Source organism: Alligator mississippiensis, chromosome 11 (assembly GCF_030867095.1).
Source record: "Alligator mississippiensis isolate rAllMis1 chromosome 11, rAllMis1, whole genome shotgun sequence".
Classification (NCBI taxonomy): Eukaryota; Metazoa; Chordata; order Crocodylia; family Alligatoridae; genus Alligator; species Alligator mississippiensis.
Genome location: NC_081834.1, coordinates 44,318,922 through 44,333,405, shown reverse-complemented (window position 1 = coordinate 44,333,405; position 14,484 = coordinate 44,318,922). Strand labels below are relative to the sequence as shown.

Genomic DNA, 14,484 nt, shown 5'->3' with positions numbered 1-14,484 from the left:
TGCGGTGCGGAGCCGCGCGCGGGCGCCCCTGGCGGCGGTTGGGGGGGGCGCGCAGGCGCGGGCGGCAGTTGGGGGGGCGGGGCGGCGCGGCGCGGCTCGGCGCGGGCCCGGGCGGGAGTGCGGGAGCGCGGGAGCGGCGCGGAGCGGAGCGGGCGCGCGGCGCTGGTGCCGGCCCGGCCGCCATGGAGTGACCCGGCAGCCCGCAGCGCCCGGGAGGGGCCGTCGCCGCCGGTGCGTGCGGCCGGCTCGGGGCGCGGAGCCATGGCGGCGGCGCGGGGAGCCCGGCGGCTGCTCGGCACCCTCTGCCTCGCCCTGCTGCTCGCCCGGCCCCGCGCGGCCCGCAGCCCCGCAGGTAGGTCCCGTGTCCGTCCCCCCCCCCCCCCTCCCCGTGCGGGGCCCGCGGCCGGGAGGTGCGCGCGTGGCGGCGGGATCGGGATCGGGCCCCCCGCGGTGGCGGTGGCGGTTTTGGGGGGGGAGGGTCCGCGCCGCCAGTGTCGGGGCGCGGGGCGGCAAGCGGAGCGGCAGAGCGGGCTGTGGAGGAGCCGTGCGGGTCCCGAGGGTAGGGAGTAGGAGGCAGAGGGGAGGGCAGTCCAGGGCAGGGAGCAGACGGCAGAACAGCGGGCAGGCTGTAGAGGCTTAGTGGCTGGCCAGTAGGGCCCGGGGGGGGGGGAGCAGATAGCAGAGCAGCAGAAGGGGCAGGGTGCGCAGGGCAGAGCGGCAGGGCCCCTGGCGGTGCGGGGGCTGGAGCAGAAAGCAGAGTTGAAGAGCGGGCAGGGGATGGGGGCTGCCCTGGGGCAGGGAGCAGGGTTGCCCCCACTGCTCCAGCCTCTTCCCCGGGTCAGGTCCCTCGCGCCTACCCTCCTAGGGCTCCCCAGCGCATTGTTTTCATTTTGAAAACTGACTTTTTTTTTTTCCCTAAGCCAGTTCTAAATCCTTAAATCACATCCAGCTTGAAACCTCATACGTGAATTAGTGTTTTCTAAAACTAACCTTAAAAAGAAGTCAGATCTGCCAAATGTTATAGGATGTGCAACCCGCCTTCATAGAGCAAGCTGCTTATTTTGCAAAGCTTTGGTTTGAAAGGAGTAACTCTTGTTCCTTTGGCAGTAGAAAGGCTGCTGGAAAAAAAAATCTGGGTGCTGATGCCAAGGAATATCTCCACAATGTTATTGGCAAAGCTTTGATGTTTTGTCATTTAGAAGAAAAAGGGGGTTTTCCTAGTAGTTAAAGTTTTATTTGTAAAATTGTTCGTCAGTCAGTGCCGTTTCTCATATGCCATTGAACGTGAATAAGCTCTGCTGTCTCATGGTTTAAAATAAAGCTGTTTTAAATCACGTTGAGCTGAAACTTGGCATGCAGAGTCTCGGCTCAGGTTCTGCTCTGCGATAACGTGATGAGCCCGGGAGCGGTTGTAGGAAAACGTTTATCTGTTTACAAAATTCGAGTTTGTTATTCTGTGCCTAAAGGATGGGATGTTTTCTTTTGGTGTTGTGAAACAGGAGATTGTTCTGTCAAAGATCAATGGAGCATGTGCAGTACTTCTCGTATTGTATCAAATCTTACTGTGAAATCGATATTCAGCTATCATTTGCTGCTTCATAATGATAAACTGTAAAAGTGCATTGGTTGGGGTGGGGGGAGAAAAAGAACACTTCGTGGTTTGAGAAACTTGGAATGAAATGGGGCAGCTTTTCTTCAGTGTGGTTGATGGGGGGGGGGGGGAGTAGGTTCATAAAGGGACTTTGGATATAACCTTATGAAATAGTCAGCGGAGTTAGTGCAGGAAGCCAGGACTTCTCTCAAGTTAGTGTCTGAGCTCCTGGCTCAGTCGGTCAGACTCAGTCTTTCTCTTTCCTTCCTACTGAAGATTAAATTCTTCTAAGTGGTACCGTTTTAGTAAGAGGGATGGAGATCATCCTGTTGCAGAATACCCTGTGGTTAGAGCGCTGTCTTGGGTGATGGGAAAAGTGGATTTGATTCTCGTCTGGCAAAGAAGGGGATTGAATTCAGGTCCTGGATGAGTGGGGGGTAACCATGGGGGTAGTGGATGAACAGATGATAGCACTGGTACACTCCTTCCTCTCCCCACAACCCCTTTGGTTTGTGCAAAGCCTGATCTGCTAGGTGTGCTTTGAGACTGCTTACCACATCTAACCCCTCAGATGAGAAAGGTAACAACATCCTTTGTGGATCCATATGGAGTTAGGTATTGAACTGTACAGGACTGTCAGGGCAGGTGCTTATGGGCATGCCCAGGAGTAAACTCTAGTATTTTATAGTTTTAGAAAAAAAATCAGTTGCTTCCTTGGTTAGGTGGCAGTAGAGCAGAGGTTTTGAGACCTGTGCTTTTGGACTTCAGCGCTGAAGACTTTCTGTGGATCTAGCCTTGAAAGTTCAGTGTGCAGTTTTCATCCCCTTCACAAACAACCAGTCATAAAGAAAAGGGAAAATGTTACAGTATTATATTGCAATACAAAAATCATATATAACTTTGAAAATGCGCTTACTTAGATCTGTAAAGATTATTCGTAGTCATTAACAGCTATTTGGTTACCTTGTGTGTACATTAAGGCGATTATTCTCCATAATCAGGGCCATATTGATATGATACCAGACACAAAAATCAAAGCTGGGCAGAAAGAGACAAATTATGTGTCAGAGATAAATGGAAGTGGATTTTTTGTTTTATATTATTTCCCTTATAAATACCTTTCAGACTAATTTCAAATTAATTCTCACAAGTTTGATCTGTTGAAGTTTGTATCAAAATAGTAATATAGTAAATAGTGTAATAGGATGATAATTATGAAACACACACACACACACACACACACACTGTATACTCATATATTAGAATAAATATACCTATACCTGTAATTTTACTATGCTGTTGGTGTATATATGCACTGATTTTTATAATTTTTATACTGTTTTACTAATATAGTAAAATTACAAAAGCTGGTGTAGCTATTCTTATTCTTAATGGAAGAGCTAAGCTAAAGTAAGGCTTATACATTATTAAAATTGAGGGTTAGAGCCACTGCAGTACTATGCTGCAGAAAAAAAAAAGTTTGGGTGGGTATAGAAGATGATGCTTTTTCAAAAGTATGTCTCATCAAAGTCAGCATAGTGTAGTATTATCTTTTCAGCCTGTTGTTTTTGTATTTAAAAAGTTCAGAGATTGGCTTAGATACTCAAAAGTAATGATATTTAAATGCTGTAGATTTCAGTAATCAATCCTTATAAGCAGTAAACATTTTAATGGGCAGGTTGGTGACTTAAGAACTGTATCACAAGCTACAGATAAGGGGTAGTAGAAAGAATCAAGTTCACGTAGGTTATACATCGTGTGTTGTGGTTTTTGCTGTGTTTTACAGAGTATCAAATATTGGGGTATGTCAGGGAAAGATTTAGCCTTGAAAACAAAATTAGCTAAGAACAGTCTATGTTCTTATTTGGACTTAGTACAAGTAATCAGTGCTGGTGAAATATATGCAGTGGTGTTATACTGCCCTGACACTGATTAGCTTTGCTCACTCTGAGGATTTCTACTAGTCAGTTTAAGGGCAGTTATTAGAAACCTCGAAAGTGAGCGGAGCTAGTCTGATTCTGAGCTGCTAATACCATAATGTCCTAATACCTGGACTGTGTGCTGTACTTATTTCAGGGGTATAGGTTGTAGCCATGTCGGACTCAGGACATAGGCAGACAAGGTTCTTTGAGTAAATCCAATATCTTAAAATAGTTGGAAAAATTTGTCTTTGCAAGCTTTCAGGTACAAACACCCTTTGGCAGGCTCAGGAAGCATCTGCAGTTGGTCTGTGCTCCTCCAGCTGCAGATGCTTCCTCAGCCTGCCAAAGGGTGTTTGTACCCGAAAGCTTGCAAAGAAGAAATTTTCCAGCTTTTTCAGTTGGTCTAATAAAAGATATTGGATTTACCCAAAGGACCTTGTTTGTACTTATTTGGCGTTGTTTTATAGTGCTGTGCTATTAACACCCCTCCCCCCCCAGTTCTTTTTCAAGGCTTGTAAAGATGTAGGCAGATTAAACCATTTCAACAGCTCAGCTGTGTACATGTACAAGCTTTTTGAGGCTTTCTAAAAGTGGCTGAAATACTCCAATGTAGCACTTCTTTGCATGAAATATTCTTTTGGAGCTGTACTTTGGTTATGTCTGAGTGGGGACAGGGTGGGGGAATGGCCTGCTCTCCAGTTGCTGGGTCTTGAGGCTCTGCCAGGTCTCCACTGAGACACCGCACACTCTGCTGGGACACCCACCCCTACCAGACCTGGAGCTAGGCTTAATTCCTACCCCCACTTGTCAGCCCCCTAGTGCCGTTGGAGCTGGGCCCCTTTGCCTCAGTCCCTTCCAGCTCTTTGCTTGTCCAAGAAGGTGAGAGGACTGGATCTGGAGTGTTAGACTCCTGGCAGTGGGACTGGGGAGCTGTTCTCCCCCTTCTCCCTCCCTGACTCCATCTCTTGGCTCTTCCCTCCTCTCTACTTCCATTCCCTCCCACAGGCGAGGGTGAAGGGAAGACCAGAGCTTCAGGCTGCTGCAGCCTGCTGTAGCACCTCTTGACTGGGGCTAGTGGAGCTTGTAGTGCTTGAATTCTTTCTGCCAGGGAATGGTAGAGGGGCATTTGTTCCCTAGTTGAAACATTTCCAAGGACATTTCACTTAGAAATGTTTAAAATTTGTCTGTTTGCACCCTAATAGTAGTTTCTTTCAACATTTTGATTAGAATTTGCACACATGAAAGGAGATAACAGCCCTTTCATACTTGTTTCCTTTGTGTAGTTTCTGTGTAGGTAAGTAGGGTAGAGCTAACTTAAAGGTAGAGTTACCTTTATTATGCAATTAACCAGAGTACAGTTAGATTACAAAGTAGATTATAGGGCAGGGGTGGACAAAATATGGCCCATGGGCCGGGTCTGGCCTGCCAAGCCATTCTATCTGGCCCATGGGGCCCTTAAAAAATTTAGAAAATTAATGATCTGCCCCTGGCTGCCTGCCTGTCAAAGATAACAAGGTGCCAGTGGCAGCAGCACCCAGGTGGAGCCGGTGGTAGGACCCAGTGGCGATGGCAGCAAGGCCCATCTGGTCCTGCTCCCCCCTCCCTCACATCCACTCCCCACACCCTCCTTCACACTCCCACAGGCACACAGACCCTGTACCCACCCACTCTTGCCCTCCATACTCCCCCACAATATACAAAAGTAAAACTTCATTTTAAGCTATTGTGCAATCACTTCTATGTATACTACACAAATGCATGTAAATCAGGACGACAATATTTTTTGCAATCAAGTTAATTCATGTTGTTTGATTTTTAGAACATAATTTTTTTTCCAGTTCCAAGATGGCAAACCCCCTTGCTAATAGGAGTACTGCTGGGGGCAAGGGGAGGACTTCCAGTGGCAAAGGTCAGGTGGTAGGGGGATAGGACTTTCGGTTCCAAGGTGGTGACTGGGGAGGGGGCATGGGCACGGGCATGGCACCTGTCAGGGGGTGGGGCTACCCTTGCCGCCCTCAACAACTTCTTAAGCAGCCTTCCACCCAAAATAATTGCCTGTTCCTCCTGTAGGGCATCAATATTCAGGTGACTGGAGTTTGCCACATTTTAAGCAATAGGCGACAAATTCAGACTAGCAGGACCTTATGGAGTTAAATGAATTATGCATGCAAATAGAGTATACTATACTAGTAGAAAGGAAAAAAAAAAGTACACTCTTTGTGGGAGCCAAAGGACTGTGCTGTCAATGTTAGCTTGAATCAGCAGCCCAAAAATGACAGTTAAGTTGGTAGTGTGGGTGTGATAGTGTATCAGTGATGGTCCAGGAATTCTGTGAGAAGAAAGGAGTTTTTGGGTGATAATCTTTCAAGTCAGTGAAGTTGTCATTCCTTAATACCTTTTCTGTGATAATGTTATTTTTTTTATTTTAAATCTCTGGCTTTGGATGGAAGAAACGGAGCTGGAGTGCGTTACCACTCTGAACATTGTCTTTGTCTTTCTTCTGTAAAGACTGCTTATGCCAACTGTATCTTTTTAAACACCAGGATTGCCATATTGTTTTGTGGTCCATCTGTGTTTTAGGCTTGGGCACATTAACAAGTTAACTTGAGGTGAAAAGGGGGAGGGATCTTAGCGAGTGTCATTTGCTTTGCTGTATATGCACCGCTGGGGTTCTGTAGCACAGGAAGGCCAAGTTGTGGTAGCTTACTTCTTGGCACCAGAGAGCATGAGGATGGATTACTGGATTTGGGAAAGTATATTCAAATATTTGTTGCCTCAGGGAATAAAATATAATTTGCTTGCAGGGCACTGCTGTTACAATAAAAAGAGAGCATTGTTTGAGTGACTTCTAAAACAACAGAAGCCCACGAGTGAATTCCACTATATGCTTACTGTAAAAGCATACATTCATAATACATACCATAACTATTAAAAATTGACAGGTGGAATCTTTTGCATGTTGTACTATAACTTCCATTAAAGTTGGGAGACAGGTAGTGCAGGAACAATATAAGCCCCTTCCCTTTTGTTTTCTTTCTACTTTTATGAAGTTAATTGTTACAGTATTGATTTTCCCTTTCTTCACAATCAGGCTCAGTAGTCTTACTAATGTAAGTCACTGTTCATGACACAAGAATTTCTTTTTTCACGACTACTCATGCAATGACTATTGAATACCAAAATATGGTGGTTGCTTTTGGGCAAAAAACAAAGTGGCAGGAGGGCACAGTGATGCAAATAGGCAATGATGGAGCGGCAAAGGGTTACTTACAAGACTGAGTTTGCTTTGGTAATTTTGTATTTAATCTGTTTTGGTTCACTCTGAATGTTAGTGTCCTTAACTTGTAAAATGATTGTTCAAGTTTTTCTTTTGCTTTCAGTCATATAAACGCAGGACACTAATTGTATTTTATGTCTTATGAAAGCATGTTTGTTATACTTGTGTATTGACTATTCTGCATATAGTACTGCATGCAAGTGACTGAAAATAACTCCTAAGATAGGCACAGGATGTATTGGGCTGGTATTTGCATATTCATCCCTTAATGGAGCACAGTGAAAGGACATGTTGATGCTGGTGCATTTTTTGTGAATGTGGAATTACAGTGTTTTCTGTATCTGTTTTTTATGCTACAAAAATAGAACATAGCAGCAACTGGCTGATTTAGTTTAGCCTGCTGAAATGTAGGCTTTTTTCAAAGTTCCTTAGCTGTGGCTGCTGAAGGGGCAGAATATATGCAGTTCCAGATAAGGGTGTTTGCCTAGTGCTTTTATAAAGCTGTTTTCTAAATGTTGGTCTTTGAAAGTTGATCAGAAGTTTACATCGGTAATTCTGGTGGAGCTGGCTTGGTAGCACTAAGAGGTTGGGATGGACCAAATTATGATAAATTGTAGGTAGATACAGTTTGTGCATCTGGCATGTCTTAGGGCAGTGGTTCCCAACCTTCTTAGACCGCAGACCAGCAAACTGTGGACCGGAAGTGATCGCAGACTGTCAAACTGCAGACCAGCATACTGCAGACCAGAAGTGACTGGCACACTGCGGACCAGCAGCCAACCCCTTTTTATATTGAGTATATGCGTACTGAACATAAAAAAGGGTTGGCTGCTGGTCACTTCTGGACTTCTGATCTGGCAGCCAACCCTTCGTGGCCCAGCACCGGGCTGCAGCCTCGGTGGTTGGGAACCTCAGTCTTGGGGAGCTGCAGTTGACTTGCTTAACCCTATGCAAACACTCCTCAGAGAAATCTAAACATTGCTCATACATCTCTTTCTCTAAAGAACTCTCAAGCTAGTCAACTTTTTTGAGGCATGCTGTATGGGTGAGATGTTTTAAAACACTTAATGCATGGTTTCCTCTTACTCAGCAACACAGCACACCAAATCAGAGGGGGGAACATGAAAATGTAACAGGGGAGTATGTTTTCAAGGGAAGACTAAATGAAGGTCAGTAAGAAAGCAAATTTATAGTAAATATTTCTCAGATTTAATAACAATATATATTTTGTCCAAATTGCAGTCCATAATCACTTTGCAGCAGAAAATTAGTTATAATATCACCATTAATTTTAGCATCTTTGGTATGGAATGCCTCAACTTTTTGAAGTACCTGCCACTGCATTTATGTTTTGTTTTTTTCCCCCTAATACACTGGGATTTGTTCTCAGTTTAATGAGTTGTCATTTGCATACAAAGGGAAGAAAATAACTGACATTCTCACCACTAGCTAATATTTATATGGGTTTCTTGTGAGGTCTTGGCTTTGGGGGAACTAATGAATGAAAGTAGGCTTGCTTCTGATTCCATTTGAATCATTGACTAAGCTTTTATTGATTTCAGTTATTGCAAGAGTAGGCTTCAGCTGGCTACAGGATCAAGATCATTGTTTCTCAAATGTGTAACTTAAAGGCTACTCTCCCTGCTAATGAATATACATATTTTATGAGTGGTAAGATATCATTGTTTTCTTTTTTGCAATCTCCCTTCTTCATTGCCCCCCGTGTGGTACCTGTTATATAAATTTATTTATCAGTTTTTCTTTGGTCTTTCTCTTCTGAGAACTACAATGGTAATCTACCTCCTGAATTACTTCATTTTAAATTATAAATGTTTCCCCACCCCTTGCATATACTCTTTAATAGATGTCCTACAGTTACATTGCCAAAAGCAGGCCCTAGTGAGACTGACATATTTGGAGAGAGAGTGATTTATCTTTAAACAAGGTACAATGAATGATGTATTCTAGTAAAATACATAAATTGCCTTTTTTCATAGTGATGTAGAGAAGTCCCATAGTGCGTGCACCAGAATGGTTTGTAGGCTGAGTTAATTGTAACAGGCATGCTTGTTGCAGTGTGTTTTAATATGATACCAGTTTAGTAATTAAATGTTAAAAGTGGGACGTGGCATGCCCAAAGCATGTGATGGAATTGTCTGTCACTAGATATTCAATTGTCTGATGATTTTTAATGTTAAAAGTAGTTGGTAGTGCTAGTTGAGGTGGTAGCCTGTGCCTACTAACTTGTAACTTATATGTTGGGTTGTGAACATGCAGCAACTCTCTCCACTTGAATCTTTTTTATTATGCTAATAGACCTAGATCATTGGTGAATAGTTAGGTATGTAAAACTGAGGATGCCTGTATTGGTCAAATACTAAATAATAAAGGCAACATCATTTTTTAATTTGTTGAAAAAATATCAGTGTTGTGCAATAATCTGAGAAAACAGCACCTTTGGTGGTTTATGGATTGGCTGCTATTGATTCCTAGTGCTTCAATTAAGTCAGTAAAATGTCTGTTGAAGATTGTAATCTGATTAATTCTGTGCAGTGTAAATAAACACCATTTATATACGTGCATATTATAGGGTTTTTATAAAAACTGGAACAATGCAAAGTTGTAAATATAAATTGGGGAAAAGGAGACTTATAGGTAGCAATATTGTACACAACTGATAAGGCGCCTGCGTTTTAAAGATCCTTGGTATTTTACATGCACAATACACACTTAAGGGAATATCTTGAACTCTTAATTTTACAAAGTAAACATGATTAACTAATGTTGCAGAGGAGTTTACTCTCAGCAGAGCAAGCCATTTAAACTGACAGCATATCAAACTGGATGAAGCAGAAGCTTGATTCTGTATTGCTGAGGGGATGTCTTCAGAATGTGGGAAGCTGGAAGAGTTTTTTTATGGGTTTTTAATTTTTATTTTACTGTTTTCAGGGTGTTTGGCACAGAGTAGACTGGGGATAACCTTTTTTTTGCGTATCTTTTTGTCATAATCGGTGCTTTTGTCTTTTGATGGTTTTTCTGTTCTGTTTCTGCACATTTAACTAGGTATGTTTGTAATGGAAAAATAAGTGCATGTTTTATAATAAAAGGTTACTTATGTATGTTCACCATACAGTATAATGTTGGAATGGCATTAAAGGCGCTATGGAAGCAGTTAGTGTTTGTTATAACATTCTGTTACAATGTTGAAATTTCCCTTTTCCCTTATCCCTGCTGTGTCACGATACTTCTAAATTCAAAGTGCCCAGTGGGAAAACAGATGCCCAAATGCCTGTAAGAAAATCGCATGGGTAGAAATTAACATTCTGTGATGGGCATATTCCCTCTCTCCAGACATTAGTAATTTACATTAAATTCTTTTATGAAGGCACTTAATTCCATGTGTTTGGTAATAATTGGATTATATACAGAATACTGTGAGCATACCCAGCATCTAGTGTTTTTGGATGTAAATTGGTTTTTTAATGTTTTCCTCAAAAGTCCAATTGGGATTCTAAATAACCATTGTTAATATAAACTTATAAGCTATTAAAAATTCTTGTTGTAGTAGAAAAGTGTTTTACTGTGAATTGTATGGTTGCAGGGTATGCATGGTAAAATGATGAAAACTGAGTGGAAAACTACAGTATGTCTGTTGACTTAAAAACCAAGTTTCTTCAGTTTGACTGGTTCAGTAATGTGAGTGTGCATGCCCCTCAGCTAGACTCAACAAATTACTACTTCCTATGATATTCTTATGGTATTTTAACAAAAATAAAAACAAATGTTGATGAGTGGGTTAGTATTTCTAGCATAATCAAGATCCTTACTGTGTTATAAGGTTCTGCCAGGCAGGAAGTCGTAGTGGGATTCATCAGAAATCCATAGTACTTGGCGAGCAATATGAGCTCAGATTCAAAGATAAGAATGCCTCCAGTTGGGGCTTAAGGAATCCTGGATGCTCTGGTTGTACTGGAGACAACTATTTAAATACAGATTTTTAGAAGGAAACACACTTTAATTAGTCTTTCATGGTTAGTGTGAATAGAAATCATACACTTGCTATTTTTTCAGATACTGTTAAAACCTTTGAAATTTTGCTGGTCAGAGCAGTTGTTCTGTATGGTTGTCATGTCCTGGGAAGAGAAAAGTAGGTTACAAGTATTAGCAAATAGTTATGGGATCAGCGTGAGAATCTAAGAGCAAGTCTTGTCTTATAGTCCTGGGAGTGCGTTTTAATGGGATGTGATGTAAATATTGGGTTATTTTTTCCTTGTCTTTGTTTTACTTTCTGCTGGGTGGGGGGGCGGGGCGGGGATGATAATGCCACAGACTTTTTCCTTTTCCTAGTAAAATGAAGAAAATTGAATGCAAAAAAAAAAAAAAAAATGTAGTGATTTTTGGGTGGTTTGTTTAAAACCCAAAGCTAATGAATGGCTAGGCATGTCTGTTGACTTAAAACCAACCTTCTTCAGGTTGACTGGTTTGATAATTTGGCCTAGAAATACAACTGCAAGCTGTTGTATTAGGTTTTTTTAGTCTTTGGTACATTGTTTCTCCCTTGCATGTTTAGTTTAAGCCATTGTTCTTTGGATTTATAAATACCTATATAAATTGTAACTTTTGGTGAAAAATTAGCCTAAAATTATTTTTCATGATAGTCTTTATTTTCTTGCAGTGACTTGAGAAATAAGGCTAGGTAAAGGTTTTCAAAAGTGCATTTATAAACTCAACTGTTTAACTTCATTAAAGACTATCAGCTGTAAAACTGATATACCATACTTTATACCATTTACCTGGAGCATTTTAGTCTAAGCTACTTACTAGAGCAGGGGTGATTATTTGGGCCTGAAGGCCACACAGGGAGTTTTGATGAACTGTTGAGGGCCGGGTCAGCAGCCCCCTGCCCTCCCTTCCATGCACCAACTCACCAAAAGGACCTATGGAGCTGCAGGTGGGCTGACTGGGAGCAGTTTTGGGAGCTGGATGCATGGGCAAGGCCAGGATCCTGTCCCTGCTCATCCATGTGCTGTGGCGGTGGGGTTATGGGGCATGTGTGTGGAGGGGTGTGCACATGTGTTTGGGGAGGGGAATGGCTATTTGGGTGCTAGGTCCTAGGAGCTGGCCATGAGGGAGGGGAGGGGGGCAGGGGGCGTGTGCAGGAGAGTTCACCTGGGGTGTATGGTCCGCAGCTGCCCCCATGGTGCTCTGTATGGGGCCAAGCCCTGCCTGCTGCCATCGGGGCTGGGCCAGCTTCTGGCAGGGCTGTTATTGGGGCTCTTCTGTTACTCTGCTACAAGGGCTCCTCCGCTCTATGCTGCTCTGCTCCCCTTGCCTCCAGCAGCAGCAGACTGGCGGCTCCTAGGCAGGCTCTAGTGGGCCAGAGCTGCTCTGTCTGGACTTCGGGGCTGTGCAGCGTGGTCCCAGTCCTCCTGTAGGCTGGGCTGGGGGGCAGAGCTTGTGCCTCAGCCCCTTGCACTCACTCCTGCCCCCCTCGGCAGCTCTGGCCCATGGGGGCTCCCAGAGCCAGACCTCGTGCTGGGCTCAGCTGGCAGCTGCTCATGCAGTGTAAAGGGAGCAGTCCCTTCTGCCTGAGCTCCTCTGCCCTGGCAGGTGGACAGACCCATGCTGCAGCAGGGCAGATGGACAGGCCCCAGTGCTGGGCAGCTGTGACCAAGCCACTGCTAGAAGCTGCCCCCAGGACCCTGCTGTCCCTGATGCTGCATCCTGCCTCACCCCCACAAGCACCTGCCCTGACCCTGGGGTACTCATGAGGTAGGGGGGCTGTTCCCAGTGCGGCTGCAGCTGGTCGGGTGCTGCTTTGCTCTCTTCGCCTCCAGCAGCAGGTCCTTCTCCTGTCCCTGCCCTGCCTCTGCTGCACTGCTTGGGGGCAGGAGGGGGCAGGCAGGGAAGTTTCAGCCAGGCAGCTTCTGCCTCACCACATGGGTCTCTGGCTACATATAGCTTGGCTGCCTTCCACCGGTTCCTCCCACCTGGTGTGATGAGCAGCCACCTGCAGGCGGGTGGAAGGCAGGCAGGAGCTGTAGTCCCATGCACTGGGGCAGGAGCCACCTGGCTGAAACTTCCCCCTGACCCTGCTGGAAACAGAATGGCAGGAGGAGGAGGAGCTGCAGATGGAGGTAAGGGGAGCACAGCAGTGCCTGGCCGGCTGCAGCCACACTGGGAACAAGCCCCGCCAGAAGCTGCACATGCTGGCTGGGGCCCAGGCCAGTGGGTATCTGCAGGAGTGCAGTGTGGGCTTTCCTGGTGGGAATGGGCAGGGCTCAGCCCCATATGGAGTGCCACAGGGGCAGCTGCGGGTCAGATCTAATCAGTTGGCAGGCAAATACAGCCCACAGGCCATATTTTCCCCACCCCTGTACTAGAGTGATTCAGCAGCAACAAGAACTGTGCTCAGATTCTCCTATCTTTTATCCACTCCTTTTTTTTTCTTCCTATGGTTTCAAAATCCATGCGTAGACTTTGTGGGCAAAATTGTTAACAAATATACTTACATGTGTCAGAAAGCAGGCAATCAAAACATGTGAGCAAGAAATATTTTCTTCTAGATAGTCTAAACTTTTGGCCTCAACGGTTAGGTCTCTAAATGTGCACCATCAAGAGTATGGTTTGAGAGAAACCTCTGTTGGTTGAGAAAAACCTTTGATAATACAGAAATACATGATGAAAGAGGTAAAACAGACTTCTTTTCTAACTACATGGCCACAAAGGCTTCTCCTATCTTTCCTGGCTGACTTCTTTCATAAGGCATGCCTAGAATGAGAACTGAATGTCACTTCTTTGTTATACAGGAACGGGATCCGGTTTTTTGCGTGCTTCTATTACATCCTCTTACTATAATCTGGAATGTAAAAAGTCCCAATCTTTTCCATTTCAGTTTGTATAATTAAGAACCTTAGTCATTCACTTCTGTCTTTGAACTGTGCTATAGTATCTTCGTTCGTCCTAGTACGGTGTGATCAAAAGTGAACGTAGCGTTGTAGGATAGGCGTGAGATTTATTTATATTATAGTATTATAATTTCTGTGTCCTTGCTGTATCTTAAGCCAAGAAGATATTAGGATGCATATTTGACCATGATTGGCATTGAAGAGAGGTCATTATTGAGCTGCCCACAGTGAAGCTCAGGTCTTTTTCCTTAGTTTGTAGTTAATTTACAACCCAGCAAGTTGCATTTGGGCTGCTGTGTTGTTTTTTTTTTTCTCCTTCAATATAAGTTACTTTGCATGTTCCAGTAGTGCATTTCACTTGCTGTTATGGTGCCCATACAGCTAGCTTCTGATGTCCTGCTGAAGGTTCCTCACAGTTCTCCACTCTTTGTTTAGCCCTGTTTTGTCACCTCAACATTAACCTCTTCATGAATATATTCATAAATGATGCTGGATCACTTACGGAGCTTGTGGCATTACACATCATTCCATTTGCATCCTGGCAAAAGTTAATATTTAGTCTTGCTGCTTTTTGTCTTTCTGGTTCATGACAATGCCTGGGCACTCGCACCAAGAGCTCTAGTTTCATTAGAAGCCTTTTTCAAAGGATTTTGTCACAGGCCTTTTGTGGGTCCAGATTTGTTGGTTGGTTCTCCATTAATTACTATTTTATTGATTCATTCAGAGAGTGAACTGTATAATGTTTCCTTTGCAGCAGTGGTATTAGGCACTTAATGATTTTTAATT

At 44.0% G+C, this 14,484-nt stretch overlaps 1 protein-coding gene across 4 annotated transcripts in view; it reads left to right on the top strand.

Annotated features, from left to right (window-relative positions):
* The first annotated feature begins 126 nt into the window (after window positions 1-126).
* NEO1 (neogenin 1) overlaps window positions 127-14,484 on the top strand; it is a 395,751-nt gene continuing 381,393 nt past the window's right edge. For 2 of the 4 annotated variants that reach the window (XM_059714916.1, XM_059714914.1), the window contains exon 1: window positions 131-352. In XM_059714916.1, coding sequence (XP_059570899.1) covers window positions 262-352 — 91 coding nt within the window. In that variant the 5' untranslated portion in view covers window positions 131-261. Of the gene's footprint in view, window positions 353-14,484 lie in introns of all 4 variants that reach the window. The other 2 variants (XM_059714917.1, XM_059714915.1) reach the window with 2 other exon arrangements.